Here is an 18705-nt window from a genome sequence, read left to right as displayed (position 1 = left end):
TTGTTGAAGCATGAGACGTTCTTCTGCAACGGTAGCTTATTCTTCTTTGTTTACGTCAACTAGCGAGTTGCCTTCATCGACACCATAGCACTACCACAGTCCCTTGATTTGGGATACACGTTGGGTAGGCTCAAAGACCTCGCTGTTATCCGTTGTATTTGTCCTTGGCACACCACCGCTGTCTGTAAATGTTGGGAAAGCCGATGCGTCGTGGTTGGCACTTGCATCCCAGCCTAATGTCTCTTCTTTATCATAGTCAAGAGGTGCCCACGCTGCATCTTCGTCCTCTGGAACGAACAGGCTGTCAGAATCCTGACGGGCAGGCTGTGCTTGCGCTGTGGAGGCTTGGCGGGATCCTGGATTCCGTAGTCGGCCGGACCCATCGCGTCGTGATGCTGGTTGCATAGGCGGAGGCATGTCAGATCGGAAGCCATGGCCCTGTCCGCGTTCTGACGTGTTCGTTGATGCAGTGCGAGATGTTTTTCTGCTGCTCATCGCTTGCGGCGCAGGTGTTGGCGGAGCTCCGTTGTAGTCGCCCGAAGTCATTAGCGTGAACTCACAAAGCAACCCATCGCACCCATAGCTGAACTGTAGCGGTCGCGTTGGTTGAGAGTAAAAAGCCCTCAAGCTTGTCTTCAGTGTGTCTGCATGAACAACGATCGCTTTGAAGTCTTTGACGCTGATAATGATATGCATGCCCGGTTGCACAGTGAATCGTTCAAAATCGGATGTGTGAACTGCGACAGCAGTGACAAGTGGATGCTTTAAGATCTCCTTCCCATTCGAAATCTTTTCTGTGTAGCTCTTAAAGATGCAGCGGCCGTCTCCACTAGTAAAAATATCGAGCATTTCAGTTTTGGTACCAAAGTACTCAACATATTCCTTCATAGCGCCGGAATTCATGTTCCACCTATTTCTCGCTATACTGCGATCAAACAGCGCGTGCATAATGTCGACAGCTTCGTACGTGAGTTTGTAGGTCTTGATGACGCCCTGGTTGCACACCATCTTGACGATGAATCGACATTGTGTCTCGTTCTCCCGCTCTTGCACGCTAACTTCGCAGCGATCGATTGCGCCGTCGCGTCCCAGTGGGTCATACAAACGGCTTTTGAAGACGGACAAGAGTGCTTTTGTGTACATGCTGCAGGTAAAGCGGCCGTCAGGTCCGCCATGGGTTGGCACGCACTTATAGTTGGCGAAAAATTGCCGGCCATCTAGCGTAATGGCGCCGTAGGCGGATTTCGAAGAGTTGAGAGCGGTAAACGTGAACTGAAGCAGAACGTATGAGATGCCAAACTGAACAGAACAAGAGCGGCTAACCAACCTTTTCGCGACGCGCTTCGATTGCCACGGTCTCGCTGAACTTGCCTAGGCACACGAGCAGGTTATGAATCTTAGACGCGGCCTCCGGTGTTAGGGTGAAATTGAGGGTAACCATTTTGTCTATCCGGAAATGCTCGCATCCTGGTGAGATATTGGTGCCGGATCGCGAAGAGCCACCGAAAACGGAAAGAGCGCGTCAAAATCGCGCTAGCGCATTGACATCATCGCGCCTACTTGTACGGGGACAGCAGCACACCCAGTCACTTTCTTGAGAGCGACTCCAGCCATTGTCGATTTAATCAATATGACTCAGTCAGCACTCCCAGACGATGTTTTGCATCTCCTGTGCGAAGAACTTGCCAATCAAGAACAATTCGACACGCTCTTTAACTGTGCTTGTGCCAGCCGTGCTCTCGCCGTACCTGCATTGACTTATCTGTACAAGTATGTTGCACTGGGCTCGCTAATTGATCGCCGCTTTACTAACACAAGCCTAAGATCCCATCATCTGGCTCCTGTCCGAGGCGGGGGAGAAGATCTCTATGGTTTGCCAGCTGCTACCAAGCTTCTTACGATACAGAAATGGTCAATTCTCTGGCGTTCAATTGTCGCATCCAGTCTGAACGTTACACTTTTCCCATACTGTCGTTACATCAAGTCATTAGACTTTCGCGATCTGGGATATCTCCTTGACGATGACCAGTTCCGTGCGAAGGTCTCCAAGTAAGCAAAGCTCCAATAATAGGCATCGCCAATTCTGATCTCGATTCAGGCAATTCTTCTCGGGGCCGTTGAAGCAATTCGAAAAGATTGAAACAGGGACAAACATCAAAGGCAGAAAATACACACGAATAAAGACGGCGGATATAATCGATGCAATTGGCGAAGGTATGACTAATGTGCAATGCCGTCGTGATGTACTAGTAACATAGAACAGTGGTTACGCAGCACACTCCAACCCTCGAGATGATCAGTGGTGAACGCAAGTGGACCTAGATTTCTCTGATATAGCGAATAATCTGACAAAATTTAGTACACCCTGGCGCTCTTGTGCGATGGACGCCCCGCCTTCCTCGCCTTTCAAGCCTCGAGCTATGGGACGGAAAGCCTCTAGAGGATGAATTGGTCCACGCGTCTATCAACAACCATTGTCCACAATTCAGATCTCTTATGATCTATACCTGGGTCTCCGAAGACAATGATCGCAAGTTCGCCAAGTTCCTTTCCTCGATGCGGCCAAACACACTCCAGACACTCCAAACGATCAGCGACGTCAAGGCAGGCGCTGAAACACTCTTGGCTCTCAATCACCATGGAAACTCACTCGAAGATCTAAGACTATGCGTGTCTAACGATTCCATACCGCATTTGTCTCTACTGCAAGGATGCACAGCTCTGAAGACACTTCGCATCGAGGATATCCATGGTACTGTAGACTTGGAAGCAACAGAGCACGATATCTTTCTTGAAACAACCGCCTGGTTACGCAAGTGCGCCGGCCTTCAGCGACTTAGCTTCTCGAAATTGCAATCCGGAGCTGCACTCATCACGCCGGTGCTATTGGAAGAGAAGATACAACTCAGCAGCTTGGAGATAGATTCGTACACACTGAAAGATCACAAGACGTTTCACCAAGCTCTGGTACACCAACAATCATCCTTGAGGGTGCTGTTCCTGAGCGGCGATACTGATGGCATGTTTCGAGACGACTTGGACATCCTCGTGGACTCCTTAAAACAACTGACAGAGTTGCGGGATCTGCACCTCATCCTCCCCGAAGTCCTGCGGGACGAACATCTTATCACTATCATCGCTGATCTCACTCTGCTAGAGGATCTATACGTCAGCGGTTTGGAGCTAAATGACATCGTACTACCTCATTTGGCGAGTCTACCAAACCTTCGCACCGTCACCATCTCCGGTATATCGAAATTCACCATGGATGGTCTCCTAGATTTTGTGTCAAGGCTGGGACCGGGCAATCAAGGCATCCGTCTTTCAGTAGATATGGCGGACACGGATACGCTGCTTTCGGAAGATGAACTGACCCTAATAAGAGATAACCTTGTGGAGAAGGCTGGTGGTACGTTGGAGTACATGGCACTTAGAGGTACGTGTTCGCTTGATGGACTTGCGACAACCAAGGTATTCTGCTAACCATTTGAATGCAGACCCGAACGTTCCTGAGTTTGAAAGCGACTCTGATTGAGGTTGTCTCTCAGCTCTTTGCGACACTACGAAGAGTGATGAATAGTCGTTCGATTTTCACATTTACACAAAATCATCTAAATGAGTTTCTTATTGCACCATGATTGGTGAAGGAATTGGCTTTTCTCAACTGACTTGATCATCAGCAATGATGAAAGTGGTCTAGTCCTTCCTTGTTGCAAGGAATGCAAGATCTTACTCTATCCACATATGGTTCCACCTCATGAAAGCAAACGTGGTATATCGTAGGAATAAGCTGTGAGGATCTTGTGTACTTAATCCGTTTCGGTTTCACTGTCTTCTTGGTCTCCACTGAGACGCTCAAGCAGCGCTGGAAGCCTTCTCTGGTAGATGTCTCGCTCCAGCTCTGGTAATCTCTTAACCTTCTCGATGAAGTCCGAGCTCAAGTTATCGTCGTCCAAATAGATCCACCAATTCTCCGCGATACACATTGCCAGATAATCCTTTAGCCTCACTTGCGAGGGAAGTGCAGTGTTTTGCGAGACATAGACTTGATATGCGAAAACCAAGACGTCCTGCATTTCTGGTTCTATGCATCCTTCCAGCTTCTCGACGACATGATCCATCATGTCTGACATGCCCAACTTCTCCGCAGTAAACCATGCCGACACGCATTGTGCAAATGCTTCTTCCATTTCGCCGCCATCTTGCGGGTACCGATAACCAAAACCACCGCTTTCAAGGTATTCTGCAGCGAAAACGAAATCTTCTGGGTCAATCTCGACAAGAGCAGGGTGTTGGAGATTCCATATCCCATCGTCGTTGTGGTCAAATAGGTTGATGCCAAACCTAGGATCGCGAAAGTATGGGCGATTCCATATGCTTTCTTTCTGTAGTGTGCTGACTTGGGAGTTCGGTCCAACAAGAACTTGGACAAAATCTTTGCTTTGAAGACTGGGCTTCGTTAGCTGAGGAATCTACAGGTCTCGTTGATAAACATACATTTCGCCTTCAACAGCATCACTGATGGGTTCTCTACGGCCACGATCTAAGCCACTGAGAGTCTTGTCGAAGAAAGTGCGCTGATAACCAAGACCTCTTGCTGGAGTATGTGGTGATATAGATGGCGTCGGCAGCTTCGCATTTCTCACAGTTTCTTCTTTGGATTGCTTATCATAAAATTTTTCTCGACTTAAGCGGAGGGCCTTTCTCATTTCTGGTTCTGAGCACGTGTCTCCATCTGAACCAGTTGCTCCGCTTTCCGAATATTCAGCATCGCTGGTCGTATTCGTTACTTGTTCTCGCCAGTAGTCGAGACCCAGGGATGCTTCAAGCGCATTGTTCGCCATTTCGTAGGCGTTACCCAAGCCGGGTGTGTTACCCACAATCTCTTTGTGCCTGAAGGGTACGAATGGATCGTAGTCGCTCATTTCCGTGGTAAGCGCCCAGCGACTACTTATGTTAGCTTCGCTAACATATTTCTCAATTTCTAGGTGCTTACAACTCTAAATTGTCGCCCAACTTCAACAGCAGTGTTACGTACCCAGCCGGGCGGGCGCGCACAACCTCCTTTGGTGCCATGTCATCTGTACAAATCACTGCCGGCCATAGTGGAAGGAACAACCCCGACGCTCGGTATTGTACAAGGCTACCTGGTGAAGGATGTATAAACATTATTCTTCTGAACCAGTATCCCGATTGTGTTTCGTGAGTCAGCGGAGTAGGAGTAGCGCTGGTGATATGTAGAGGCAGTGATACTTGTAGCTCAGATCCGTATCTTCTGAGTAAGTGAGGAAGTCTGAATCAGGAGGATTGTTCGATTGATCAAATCGAAACTTGATATAAGTAGACATAGCGTTGACACATCCTCGGTGTAAAGGCGGCTTCGAGCAAGAGCCACCATGCCAGGTGAGAGACGAGAACAGATCTGAAAAACTTTCACACACTACAGAAACCCAAAGAGCGTCTAAAATATGACGCATAGCGATGCGGTAGCTTATGAGATAGGTGCTGTTGTCTCGAAGTATATAGCTTGGTGCCGCGTTCAAGTGATAGAAGGGGATGCGGAGTTCATAGCTCAGATCTCGGAGGTTGACTAAGCTGCCCGCAACAGCGAATCCAAGGACAATCTGGCTTCAACATTCTTGACCACGGTTCCACGACGCGCGAACTACTGTGACGTCTGCCTTTGTCTCTCTCCGAAAACAAAAACAATCGCTGCAGATAAACACTCCCAAGAACGCGACTTCACGACGCTCTTGCGCGCTCCACCTCCCAAACCAAGATCGACCAACGTACCTCTGCCTTCGACTTCCACATCAACACACCCGAGCCGCAGCAATGCTGGGCCTTGCCAACATGCAACCGCGGCAACTCGCCGCACAAGTTTTAAACTTTGCGCTGGTCCTCTCTACCGCTTTCATGATGTGGAAAGGGCTCTCCGTAGTCTCCGACTCGCCCTCACCTATCGTGGTCGTCTTGTCAGGATCCATGGAGCCTGCGTTCCAACGAGGAGACCTACTATTCCTGTGGAACCGGGGGGCAGATACGCAAGTGGGCGAGATTGTGGTGTATAACGTCAAGGGCAAAGATATACCAATCGTGCATCGCGTCGTGAGAAGATACGGAGGAGGGTGAGTTGCGTTTTCTTGTCTTTGCGCTGGCTGTGTATGTTGGGGAGGGCCGAAGAAGCTTGACTCAGCTTGCATATGCTCAGGCTGACTTGACTCCTAGCAAAACACCCCTCCGCCTCCTGACCAAGGGCGACAATAACCTTGCAGACGACACCGAACTCTACGCCGCCGGCCAGTCCTTTTTGAATCGCAAAGAAGACGTCATCGGAAGCGTTGTCGGCTTCATACCTTTTGTCGGATATGTTACCATTTTGCTGAGCGAGCATCCATGGCTGAAGCAGGTCATGTTAGGTATGATGGGTGTGATGGTCGTTCTACAGAGAGAGTAGTAATTGCGTAATGGTAGAGGATCTTCCTCTGTTTCGAGATATTTGTCTCTGACGGGCATGTGGACAGGATGCGTGGGACGAGTGCAGTTGACGTGCTTTGTACCCAACATCTATTCCATGCTCATCTGCTGCCGTAAGATGGCAAGGCGTGCAGACCATACCCAACGATGTTCTGGCGGTTCCAGACTCGAAAAAAAAATAGATATACCCACTACTGCGCAGCTACAGCCCATCGTATGCTTTGATGCAAAGTCTCCAAACTATACATCAGGTTCTTAACATCCTTCCGTTTTGTTTCAACGAACACGTCCAATGATTCCCAACAGAGCCACATCGCTGTTCGCACCTTTCTTACCTCTGCCACAATGACGTCGACCACCATTTCCTCAGCATCCTCAGACCGTTACTCCCACGCGACATCCATGGCAAAAATAACCCCACATACCTCACAATTACAGCAAAAAGAAAGCACTGCGCCGTACGGGGTTTGACTGTCTCGCTGTTAGCTGTATGATTCGAATGGGCGTCGTTCATGAACTTACACCCGTGATCCCCGCCTCCTTCGTTTGATGGGAAGGCGATAGCATACCACTAGCCCAACGGCGCTTTGGCGCTACGATAAATTGATGAAGGAACGTTGGACTGAAAATATGGTATAAACAATGTGTAGTTGGGTGGGCGCACTGAGAAGGTGAGAGACAATGGGAGTACATACGAGAAGCCTGGGAAGGAACAACTACCATGGATGCGGGTACCCGGTTGGGCGGTGTAGGGCAGGATGACGGCTACACGTCGCTTGGAATGAAGGAACCAAGGGTTGCTGTGGATAGGACGGGTCCATCACGTTGTCATGCCCTGATCCTAACATCAGGCAAGACAGTAGTGTCAACGTCAGGAACCAAGTTGGGGTTTGATCTATCACGAGCATGCACCGTGCTACGCTCAAGCCTAATCACACAAGTATCACTGTCGCATAGCAGAGAAGTTACCATAGGAGCAGCAAATATTTTCTATACCGCAGTTGCTAGTGTACATAGACTTGGTCATGAGCTTCGTGATGTTCCTTCACAACGTCAAGAGTAAGACGCCCAAACATCATGACCGCCCGCCATCAGCGCAAATGATACTGACTGCGGCCGTCCTTATCGAAATGAACCACAGATCGGCTAGCCGAAGACCTTCCTCCGCAAGAGATAACGAACCCATTAAGAAGTAGGAAGATCACAAATGAAATGAGAGAGGCTTGGTAGCCTAGGCCTCCTATGACAAGACGTCTTCAGCATCGTTGGTGGAAGCACGAATGAGGTGCTGGCCTCTACTCGGACTCCTCTTCCTCTTCCTCGCCGGCCTGATAGCTGTTAGTCATGCTGTCACAATCTCCACGTGAGTACAGAAACATACCTGGTAAGCGGCCTTCTCCTCTTCGTAGCGCTTCTTGTCAGCAGCAGCCTTGGCCTCGTAGGGAGTGCGCTGCTTCTCGTTCAGGGCTTTCCACTTCTCGCCAAGAACCTTGCCGACCTCGCCTGTTCAATGTTAGAGATGGCTTGGAGATGAGCATGAAGGGCAGACATACCGAACTTGATACCAGGGTTGTCCTCGCGGACCTTTTCACGCTGCTCATTGGCGAAGAACATGTATGCGGAAAGACCACGCTTGGGCGCGTTGGGGTCTGTGGATGTTAGCACGAAAGCGTGCGAATGCACGTGAGATGCGTACCCTTCTTCTTCTTGCCGCCATCAGCCTTGGACTTGGGCGCGGCCTTGCGGGTGGTCTTCTCCTTGGGCATGATGTTGGTTGGGTGGTATATGCGGCTGTTGTTTGTTGTTAGCTGCTGGTTGGGTTGCAGTGGTGCTATGCGCGTGAGGTGACGCGGTTGCAAAACACCACAACACAAGGCGGTGATGCGCGATTTTACAGTGAGAGAAGATGTGGGTACTTACAGAGGCTGCTAGATACGGGGGAATTGGAAGGGTTGACTGATGTCTGTTTTGCAGTCAGTATGGGCGTGGTATTGAGTGCTGGCGACGGCGACGAAGAATCAATCGAACGCGATGACGTTCGGAAGATGGAAGAAAGAAGGCTGGGAGAGAGCTAGTTGGGGGAATTGGGGCGGGGGAGCGCGTGGAAAAAGGGTGTGGTTGCGAAAAGTGGTTCTGGTGAGGTTGCGACTTGGGCAAAATACAGGCGGACTCACCAAATGTCTTTGCGGGCGAAAGTTGTATGGGCGGCGGATTTGTTAGGGGAGGAATTGGGTGAGGGCTCAGCAGCACATTTTGTGAGAGGGCAGGCGCGCCTCCCCGAACAACAGAGCTGCTTACCTAAGGTACGAACGAGGCAGGCACGCTTGTTTTGCTACTGCCATAGCACACGCACCCGGACCACAACCCCTCCTTCATCCAACCGCTGCTGCGCTCCCTCACCGCATGCGACAGTGCGGACAACGGCAGTCTTGGACGGCTTCGCTGTGTCTCTTTGACATGGCACACGTTCGCGTCCGCATCAGTCGCCAGAAGACTGCGCTGCTCGTCGCCGTCGTCTCCTTTGCACGGCGGCGGGCTACACGGCGCATCCCTGGGCGCGGAGGCGCTGCCCTTCGTTCTTTCCTGGCGAGTTTCAAGTTTGGTTAGATTGCACGCAGAAGCACACGCTCTACCATTCGTTGGACGCATCCATCAGAGGCGGCCCTTGACGTTATCATTCATAGCGCGGCTGGCTGATGTTCTTCCCCGAGCACCAAAGCACCCAGCATCCAGTCCCAGTCGCGCATCCTGCCTGCCCCCTCAGACTATGTCCGTCCTGCAGCCCGTTTGATGTTCCTAGCAGCTGCCAAAGACCATGAAGCAACATGTCAGCCTGCCTCGCATGCCACGCTCTGCACCACAGCCCGTGGCAGTCGTCTCCCTCGATGCCTAGGCACGCCATGGTCATGGGCGGCGGCCTCTGCACCCGCTTCCGGCCACAGCGGTCTGGCTATTCACAGCGCCCGGACCGAGCTCGGAAGCCGTCACTAGGTTCACCCAAGACGCAATTCGACCACTGCTCACGTCCGACGATCAAAAAGTCGATTTCATTCACCTAGAAGTGCTAGGCACTCAGCTTGTTCTGAAAGTTCCGTGTGCTTCCATAAAGATCCATCGCCCTAGCAACAGCCATGACGTTCATCATCAACAAACATCGCTACCTACCACAGTAGCTTTTCCCACACTTCCCAATGTTATCAAGAGCTGTAGCCACGAACGACCCTGTCATTGTCACTCAATCGTCTTCATCCTCCATGACGAGCTCGGTCAGGCCCTCGTCTGCAGCCCAATTGATCCCGCTACCTACTATCATGGCCGACAATATACCCTTCAGCGTCTTCGCCCTTCGCCTTGAGTCCTTGAGCTCCTTGTCGACTGCATCGACCCGTTGGCGTAATTGTGCGTCTTCAATGTCATGCGCCGACTGCGTCTTCATCTCTTCAGCTAGAGCAAGCATCGTTTTTGCGAGTTCTTCATGTCTTTGGTTTTCCGTCATGTTGCTGTGTTCGGCTGTGCTCTGCGACCGAGTTGTGTGAGCAAGCCTCGACGTCAGAGCACCATGCATCATAAAAACAGTATCATTCTCGGTGACCAGCGGCAGTATGCGTCTACACAGCATCAGACCATGATCCAGAAGTGTCTTTGCGATAACTCACTTCTCTGCAAACCCAGTCTGCTCGCCCTCATAAACGGCTTTCAGGACAGGATCCATTACTAGCACGTTGTGTGTGATTTTGTTCCTTATCTCATACTCTGCCCTCGCGTCCATAGCTTCGCGCTGCGCTACAGTCAGGCGCCCCTCCAGCAGGTCATCTGGGGTTGCTGAAGCGTCATGTGCGTCGGCTATAAAACGCAGTTAACATTCTCTACTCCCAGACCATACCAGTTGTGAGACGTGCCTGATTGTTGTGCTTCAATAAGACTGTGCTGCAACTCAAGTTCCTTGAGCTGATCGTAGAGCTGTAGGGCTAGCTTCTCCGCCTCGGAAAACGCGAACGCGTCGCTGTGATTTGTTTGTAGCAGGTCCGCGTAGTCGCTTGTGTCTTGTGTTCTAGACACCACGTCCATCATGTCAACATGGCCTCTTGCCGCCATGTTGCTATCGCTTTGATTCAAGTGATTCCAAGTTTGCGACCGAGACCATGTTCATCTGACCGAACGCGATCGTCTATCTAGTTCCCTATGATGCAGCCTCGCTAATGCGCCGATCCCTGCATGAACCATCCTTGGCGGTATCTGGTAACCATGTGCTCACGCCTCAACTCTCCAAGCCACAAACTCCTCTTGCACAGTCTCGACAAGACTCCACCAAGCGGGAGGGCAAGGCCGAATGTCGCTACAGATTGCTGTAGCTCATACGGGCCAGCGCCTTGACGCTGATCCCGTTGCCTTTGCGTCTGTTGATGCGCTCAAGCACTGGATCTCGAGGGCGACAGACATAGCGCCCGAGCAACAAGTCCTACTCACAACACAAGGCAAACATGTCAAGCTGCAAGCGCTCTTGACCGAGGTACGAATCTCTCACAGGCGACGCATGAAACATGCTAATCCCTCTTCTTCAGAAAGAGATATTCGTCTTCAGTCGCGAACTCTCCAATAATCCCCAGGCTGCCATATCCTCGACGCCACTGCCCGATGCCTTCCAGCCCGACGATGCGCCAAACCATCTTGCGAAGAACACCGATCTCGGAGCATGGCAGGCTCTCTTCCAAGCCCGCCGCGATTGGGCGTTTGGGCTTCTCGAGAAGTCACACTCCATGTCCCATATCGCCTCGAAGCATTTCGCCGAACAAGCCACCATCGAGAGAGGGACTCAGGTCGCCGTTGGAAACCACGATGCACACATCAAGGGTCTAGAGCAGAAGTACCAGGCAGCCAGGGAGTGGTATGATGGAGTCGAGAAGGAAGCTGGGGATAATATACGGAGACTTGATGCCGACTTTGAACAGCTGGGCACGGTTCCCGCCATCCTGAACTTCACGCGCTTCCTGGCCAAAGAGATGCGGTCTCCACAGAGTGTGCCCAACAACGCCCTTGTTCGCAAGACCCTTCAGGAATTCCTCGACGTCGAAGCTGTCAAGAAGGCTACATCGACAAGCAAGCGTGTCCGAGAGTCTTTTGGGAAGCACATGGACAAAATGCGCATGCAGCTAGAGAAAATCGAGGCCGATTACAACGAGCTCTTGGGTGCCGTGGGACAGAGTCAGAGTCGATCCATCGCTGACGATTCCGAAGAGCCTACACGCCTATACAACGAAATCGATGCCGTCGTGAAGAAGGTCGAGTCTGACTTTGAACATGTCATGGGACTAGAAGCAAGCTCGAAATCCGTAGCGCAGGTATCTAAAATGGCATTGCTCCATACGCGAAACTTTCTACCAGCCATACAAGAATACAGCGTGGAGATGAGCGATCTCGTACGACGGGCTGTCGAGCAAAAGAATACTGCCATCAGAAACTCGGTGGAAAGTATGCAGGCCATCGCGAATATTGAGTCAGTTATTGCAACCATAGGTGCGCAGCTCGAGCAGATTAGTATACCACAAGATGGTGTCGCTGCTTTCGAGCTCATATCTCTCGTTGGTCGTCTGCCGTACGTATACGGCACACTACTAATCGAAGCCGTCCGAAGACGCGAGTGGACAGAAAGGATGGAAAAGGATACATCCTCGCTCGCTGAAGAGATGGCAACTTTCCAGGAAGAAGAAGAGCGTCGGCGTAAAAAGTGGCTGAAGCCAATATCGGATGTTGTCAACCTGGACGCCTTGCAAGGGGGCTCGCTGGGATTCGAGTTGAACATACAACCTGAGAAGACCGTTTGGCCGATGGTTACCCGGGAAGAGCTTCTAGAATACCTCAAGGACTTGCAGAGGTTGGATGGACAAGAATCCGAAGCCGAAGCATTTGCCCAGGCTATCAAGGATCTGGACCGTCCTACGAAGCAGCAGATCAAGCGTGCAAAGAATTTCAAGATGGGTAGTGTCCATGAGCCGGCCTTTGGCAGGACCTCACAACTCATGATGCGAGGTGACGATGAGCTACGTGTGCTGAAGGAAGGTAACGCGAAGCTCGAGGATGAGCTAAAAGGTTACAGGAGTCGGGTCCGTCGGCTGGAGGATCTCGTACATCGTCAGAGTACCGTTAGCAGACTTTCAATAGGTGGCGCTCCGCCGTCTTTTGGCATTCCCGATCCGGGCGACCCTTCGACGCCAACAGCCGAAGTCGCTTCACCTAGACCTCAAGAAGAGCTATCCCGACGCTCTTCGATTTCCTCTAGACGGTATTCAGCGAACACAGGACAAGAAGACAAGCGCCGTATTCTTCGCCTTGAACAGCAGCTAGCAGCAGAGAAGGAAGCTCGTACGAAACTCGAGAATGATGCTCAAGCTCGGAGAGACGACGATGCAGATCAACAACGCCGATTCGAGGAGGCCATGTCTACGAAGAATAACATCATGGAGAATATGAGAGCGCAACAAAGAGAGTTTGCCGACGAGCGTAAATCGCTTGAGGACGAGATTCGAGCGTACAAAGCCAAAATCGAAGAAACCGAAGATGAACTGGATCGTGTCTTGGGTAGTCGGGACAACGAGCGAACGGGTGTGGATGCCAGAGTACAGGAGCTGGTGTTCCAGGTCGAGAAGGCGCGTAAAGACGCTGCCGAGCAGAGCAGACAAGCCGAAAAGCGCGTTGAAGCCCTACAAGCTGAACTCGATGAACGAAACGCCGTCAAGACGCGGCAGCTGGACTCGCTGACTGCAACCTTCAACCATCTCTCTCCTGATACGAGTGTACCCGATGATCATTCCACACTCGTCGCGCAGCTTGAAGACCTAGCGATTCGATCACTTGATCATCAGAAAGAACTCCAGCAGGCCCTGGCGATGGCAAAGTCAGACAACGAGAATGCCCATGCTAGGATCGAGGAGCAAGAACACAATCTCAACGCTAAGCTAGCCGAACATGAGAAAGAGGTTACAGCTGTTCGTGAAGAGCTTGACGTAGAGAGAGCTCGCGTTGCTTCTATCACTACAGAACTCGAGGAGGAACGGAGCCATCTGCACAGCCTCCGCGAGAAGTTCGCTGAAGGCGAGACCGGCTCTGAAGCTCTGCGAAAGCGTGTTGAGGAAGAAGAAGCCAAGGTTGGCCGTCTTCAAACGGAGTTGGCGGAGAAAAGCTCGCACGCCAACAGTCTGGATGTCGAGCTTATGCGGGTAGAGAAGAAACTGCGCAAGCTTGAAGAGGCTGATTCGTCCCGCACCCACCAACGTATGCATCGTGCGAAAGACCTCAGTCAACGTCTATACACACAGCATGAGCGCCTTATTCGTCTAGTTGAAGCACTTGGATTTGTCATCACCCATGAGAACGGCGAGATGGTTCTTCAACGAGCGTCTAGGCTCGGTGGCAGCACCATCATGACGGACACCAATGCGGGACTTAGTCGAAGTACTACTACGCCCTCGCCCACTCCTCTGAAACGCTTCTTAGAAGACGTCGGAGACCTCCACTTCCTTCAGTGGACTGAAGCTACGAGTCCAGAGGAAGAAGACCAACGATACCAGGAGCTTATTGAGAAGCTCGAGCTTTTCAACACCGAAACCTTTAGTGACGCCGTTGCGAAGCGGATGCGCGACATGGAGCACACGGCACGGAAGTGGCAGAAGGAAGCACGAGCCTATCGGGATAAAGCCCATCGCTTCCAAGCTGACTCACACGACAAGATCGCCTATCGGTCATTTAAAGAAGGTGATCTTGCACTGTTCTTGCCGACTCGTAACAATGCTCATCGTCCTTGGGCTGCCTTCAATGTTGGAGCGCCGCACTTCTTCCTTCGCGAACAAGACACGCATCGATTGGGTGGAAAAGAGTGGCTTGTGGCGCGCATATCAAAAGTGGAAGAGCGCGTCGTTGACCTCTCCAAGACACTCGACGGTGCACCTCGAGCATCGTTAGACGGTCGTTCTGTCGCTTCCAGCAACGCCGTTTCATTCGAGGACGACAATCCTTTCGAGCTGTCTGATGGACTACGATGGTACCTACTGGAGGCGACAGAAGAGAAAGCAATGGCACCTGGTACCCCAGGTATCAAAGGTGCGGTTACTGTGAAGAGCAGTCTAGAAACTGGACAAGGCGAAATGCAAAAGGCAAAGAAGAAGTCCTCCATGGACCCAGCAACTCAACTTGGAAAATCACTCGATAGCCGGCGCAGTAGCGGAACTAGCAGAAAGAGCGCACCATTGGTTGGTCGTCACAACTCAGCAGAAGCGCTCTCCCCAGCTGAACGTCCCGACTCGAATCCTAACTCCGCCACGGCAACACGGGGCGCAAGTCCAGCTGGCGCACACGGTCCCAGCCATCTAAGGGAGACGTCGACGAATGGTGGGGACAAGTCAATAGATGATGGAAATGGAGGCAATGTGCGCGACCTACTTTGGGGACCTTAGGTTTTCGCTTCCTGTAAATCTAAGCTCCCCTAATAACAACCATTTATCAACATCGCTGACACTACGACAGTCTTCTATCGCCCAGCTTCAAACTCTGCGCAAGACCTCTGTGTCAGGCCCAGCCAATTCACGATCAGAGACATCTCCGACCAAGAACAGACTAGGAAGTTTAAGCGATCTGAGGGGTTCTCTTGCTGACTCTCGCAAGTCGCCGCTCGCGAGGAAAGGAAGTATATGGGACAGCTTCTTCCAGTACGATATTGAATACCAGGGCAAAGCATCAAAGAAGTAGACATCGTTCGCAACATGTCTGAAAGGTTTTGTGTACATTATTCTCACATACTCATCATCGGGTTATCTGAGCATATCAGCCGGCGTTCACTGCTATAACACACAATTATTTGAGCATGGAAAGCAACCCAAGGATAACAATGGAGCAGTATCGCTAAGGTGTAGCTGATTGTGGGTTATTCTAATAAAGACAGTGGTACAGCATGTAGCTTATAGATATGGTACCATGATACTGGCAGAGAAGCTGAACGCTGAACCTACGTCATAGCACCTTATTGTCTTTCCATACCCTTTGTTGCGTGTCTCGCCAAGACGCTCCAGTGCTCCATATTTTCCGGTTATCGGCTAAGGCGTTCTTACGTAGTTTACCCGAAATAGCAGTATCATGTAAATCCCGTCTGTAGTAGCTTCGAAAGAAGAGCTATCTTCGATTCTGTTTGGCCGGTTCGTATTTTTTGTCCACAAGCGAGGCTGTGTTCCTGGTCCCGTGTGGAAGACTTCGATGTAGAGCATTGTTTGCCAAGAGCACTACTATATGGCAATGATGTGCTGCGAGGTACGCCTAACACTCGAAAGCAAGGCGAGTGTGGTGTAATGTTCTAACACTGCCTAGGTGGGGTGTATAAAGAAGGAGGAAGCCACTGCAACCGCTATGCCTCTACTGTTGAGATAGCTCGCTTTCCTCCCAAACACCCACCACTATGTCTACCCTTATCAAGCACTTGCTCTTACCTTCAGTGCTAGCTACCACATCCTTTGCTCAAAACACTTCTGAATCACAATCTCAATCTTTGACATGCGACGATCTCTCTGAAAGCCTAGCACACAACGCTTCCATCATCCAGAATACAACGGCCCTAAACCTCGTATGGCTTGGAGACGAGGAGAGGGTGGCCATCACAGAAGACGACCAAACTACTTGGAAAATCTCGTCCTACATTGGGCCTGGGTATAATGGCGGCATGGCGAAGTACAACGAGAACGAAACCCAAGCTGTTCTATGGCTTGACACTGGAGACTCGGACATGGAGCGTCTAGGCGATATAATGGGCCTATGTCACAGCTTTGTTCCTTTACAGAACCGCACCACTGGAGAGTTGGCGTGGAGTAGAGAGGTATTGGAGAGGGCTGGGGAAGATGATGGGGATTGTAAGACCATGTTGGGAACAGAGTGTGTAGAGGCGCTCGAGTCATGGTATCGAAGACAAGGACAAGCTGCATGGAACGATGACCAGTACCCGCCCTGCTCTGCTATCCAGAATACTATACCTTCTGAATGTGAAGGCATGATATCTGAGGCTGTGACAATGGGTAAGTTCTAGGTCTGTGGCAACGAAGAAGCCTAAGTTAAGCTAATTGCTGTTACAGATGTTGTCCGCCTCAACACTTCCGCTGAAGACCGCATATGGAAGTGGGACCAAGGCATTAATATAACTTCATTCTCTGATGACGTCATCGTACCCACGTGCGGCGACCGAAATCTCAGCAGCAGCTGGGGTAATAGGATCTACCAAACGACTGACTACGACGTAGCGCTTAACTTTCCCATCGTGGACATCATGACTTTCTATCCTACAGTCTCCAGTACTAGAGGAGGCAGCAGCCGGGAAACTCATGCGAAGGCGGTTTGTTTAAGGCCTGAAAATATACAGGAGGGAAGTCGGGCTCCGAGGAGTGTGAAAGAGGTACTTGATGAGCACTATGGCCCACATGACGACGAGTCCAGTGCCGAGAGGGTCCTTGGACGAGGTGGTGAGGCTGTGCTAGCATTGGCTTCTAGTATAGGAGTGGGACTTTGGCTCCAACTATGAAGCATCACTTTCTAGTCAATGAAGTATACGTACACAACTCAATCATACAAAGAGCTCGACAAGTGCCGATATGTACGTATCCATCGAGAAGTTCTTATCCATACCCAGAACTCTGGACGGCAACGGAAGAATCGGAATCGGCGTCAGTTCCAAACTGCAGCGCCTCGCACAGGCAAGCTTCCATGATTAAACTGCTCTCCTGAATCTTCACCCACATGCATATCACAGGATACAGTGAGGGCACGATACCGAAGCGTAGCCAAGTAGTAAGCTTACTTTTTGCGGGTTGGAACAAGTATCTAAGGTGACTTGAAAATCATTTTGCTGTCAATTGCCGTTGTCCACAGTGGAAGAAGTAACCATTTGACTACAACCCGTAGATTGCCGTTTGTACAAAAAGTATCATCCATGTAGCACTAGTAGTGTCCAGTAGTAGAATCACGTTGGGCTCGATGCAGCTAGAAACCGATCGCAACTCTTCGCTGTAATCAAGCCATAGAGGATCACTAGCACGCAGATTAGTGGTTGCTGCACCTGATAGCCTTTTAGTATACATGTGACGTGGAGCTAAGAGAAGCTCTAGGTAATGGAAATGCATCTCTATTTGCAGGTATTAGGGATTCTCAGATATTAGGACAGGTCCTGAACGTTCCGCCAAATTTGGAATGAGGTCGTACGGACCAGAGTAAGCTCGTCGATGGCAGTTTTCCTGAAGCTTAGAGCATCGTTACTTACCTGTACGTCTCCCACTCCTCACAGAGAGCGGGTCGGGACGCAACAAGGATCATGTCTTCTTCGTCATATTTGAGACGCATGAAATCCTTCGCAGCAACGAGTATCATTGTCCGAAACCAGCATTAAGACTGCAACAAGGAGAGCATCGACTTCAAACTCGATTACGGTATGACTCGAAAGTCATGCTATCTGTGTCGCGTGGCTTGTGTATCTGTGCTGGCACCAGTGGCATGTATGCCGGAACAGCTAGCAAGGCCGCCAGCACCGCAGAATAAGACTTGGAGCTTGGGGTGGTATGATAGCCACAGGTTTGGAACCGTCATTGTCTTGCCGGGTCTACGCAAGTTACACGACAATCTGGGCATACACACTTTGTCAAACATTCTCGATAGGTCAAGAAATGCCTCGTGGCTGAGTAGACACTTGGCTAGGCATCATATATAGCGCATCTTTAGCAGCCTGTACATGGCCTTGCGACTTGGAGTAGCATGCCGCGTGATGCTAGGCGAGTGTTGGAGTTGGTCGCGAAGCGGGGTCGAAATGTGAACGAAGATCGGATCCAAGCCAAGGCGGGGCCAAGGTGTTTAGTCTATGCCAAGGAGCGTGAGAGACGCGTGAGGTGAGCGGAGCGAATGAGCAGGCGTTGCGAGACGAGCTGATGCATGAAGGCGTTGAGGCTGTGCGGGTGGGCCGATTACGATTAGGGCGCTCCTGTCATGGGTCCTGACACACTGACAATTTAGCTTTGATCTGGCGTTTCTGTGGTTTCCCGACCCCTTGGGCGGCATGCTCATTCAGAGTAATATGGATGCCTGAATGATGCGGGTGGTTGAACTTTGCGTAGGTCCGTGAGGACGGGAATACATGAAAGGGTGAGGATCAACGACTAGGGCTGCAACGGCTATCCTGCTGCATATGGGAGTTGTCTGACTGATCGCACGATC

General features: G+C 51.0%; 8 protein-coding genes across 8 annotated transcripts; 4 read left to right on the top strand and 4 right to left on the bottom strand.

Annotated features, from left to right (window-relative positions):
* Positions 1-90: 90 nt before the first annotated feature.
* Positions 91-1441, bottom strand: GT037_000924 (dna repair protein rad9; the record flags this gene model as incomplete). The annotated part of the gene is made up of 2 exons (XM_038925971.1): positions 91-1272; positions 1328-1441. 2 exons carry the CDS (start codon positions 1439-1441, stop codon positions 91-93), a joined length of 1296 nt encoding a protein of 431 aa, XP_038791827.1.
* A 189-nt stretch (positions 1442-1630) lies between these two features.
* GT037_000923 (uncharacterized protein) lies at positions 1631-3535 on the top strand (the record flags this gene model as incomplete). The annotated part of the gene is made up of 6 exons (XM_038925970.1): positions 1631-1770; positions 1825-2049; positions 2099-2214; positions 2264-2302; positions 2360-3436; positions 3498-3535. The coding sequence occupies 6 exons, from the start codon at positions 1631-1633 to the stop codon at positions 3533-3535; spliced, it is 1635 nt and encodes a 544-aa protein (XP_038791826.1).
* Positions 3536-3809: 274 nt separating this feature from the next.
* Positions 3810-5076, bottom strand: GT037_000922 (uncharacterized protein; the record flags this gene model as incomplete). Its single annotated transcript, XM_038925969.1, has 3 exons — positions 3810-4449; positions 4498-4947; positions 4997-5076. 3 exons carry the CDS (start codon positions 5074-5076, stop codon positions 3810-3812), a joined length of 1170 nt encoding a protein of 389 aa, XP_038791825.1.
* Positions 5077-5835: 759 nt separating this feature from the next.
* Positions 5836-6457, top strand: GT037_000921 (microsomal signal peptidase 18 kda subunit; the record flags this gene model as incomplete). Its single annotated transcript, XM_038925968.1, has 2 exons — positions 5836-6128; positions 6229-6457. 2 exons carry the CDS (start codon positions 5836-5838, stop codon positions 6455-6457), a joined length of 522 nt encoding a protein of 173 aa, XP_038791824.1.
* A 1315-nt stretch (positions 6458-7772) lies between these two features.
* Positions 7773-8243, bottom strand: GT037_000920 (uncharacterized protein; the record flags this gene model as incomplete). Its single annotated transcript, XM_038925967.1, has 4 exons — positions 7773-7805; positions 7859-7980; positions 8031-8126; positions 8174-8243. 4 exons carry the CDS (start codon positions 8241-8243, stop codon positions 7773-7775), a joined length of 321 nt encoding a protein of 106 aa, XP_038791823.1.
* Positions 8244-9712: 1469 nt separating this feature from the next.
* On the bottom strand, positions 9713-10572 carry GT037_000919 (uncharacterized protein; the record flags this gene model as incomplete). The annotated part of the gene is made up of 3 exons (XM_038925966.1): positions 9713-10085; positions 10134-10320; positions 10356-10572. 3 exons carry the CDS (start codon positions 10570-10572, stop codon positions 9713-9715), a joined length of 777 nt encoding a protein of 258 aa, XP_038791822.1.
* Positions 10573-10807: 235 nt separating this feature from the next.
* GT037_000918 (taz1-interacting factor 1) lies at positions 10808-15216 on the top strand (the record flags this gene model as incomplete). The annotated part of the gene is made up of 3 exons (XM_038925965.1): positions 10808-10987; positions 11040-14897; positions 14995-15216. 3 exons carry the CDS (start codon positions 10808-10810, stop codon positions 15214-15216), a joined length of 4260 nt encoding a protein of 1419 aa, XP_038791821.1.
* Positions 15217-15916: 700 nt separating this feature from the next.
* Positions 15917-17026, top strand: GT037_000917 (uncharacterized protein; the record flags this gene model as incomplete). Its single annotated transcript, XM_038925964.1, has 2 exons — positions 15917-16526; positions 16584-17026. The coding sequence occupies 2 exons, from the start codon at positions 15917-15919 to the stop codon at positions 17024-17026; spliced, it is 1053 nt and encodes a 350-aa protein (XP_038791820.1).
* Between the last annotated feature and the right edge of the window lie 1679 nt (positions 17027-18705).

The sequence above is a fragment of the Alternaria burnsii genome (genome assembly GCF_013036055.1).
Source record: "Alternaria burnsii strain CBS107.38 chromosome Unknown 705, whole genome shotgun sequence".
NCBI classification, from domain to species: Eukaryota; Fungi; Ascomycota; class Dothideomycetes; order Pleosporales; family Pleosporaceae; genus Alternaria; species Alternaria burnsii.
The sequence above is the reverse complement of the archived record's forward strand: the minus strand, read 5'-3'. Positions and strand labels throughout refer to the sequence as shown.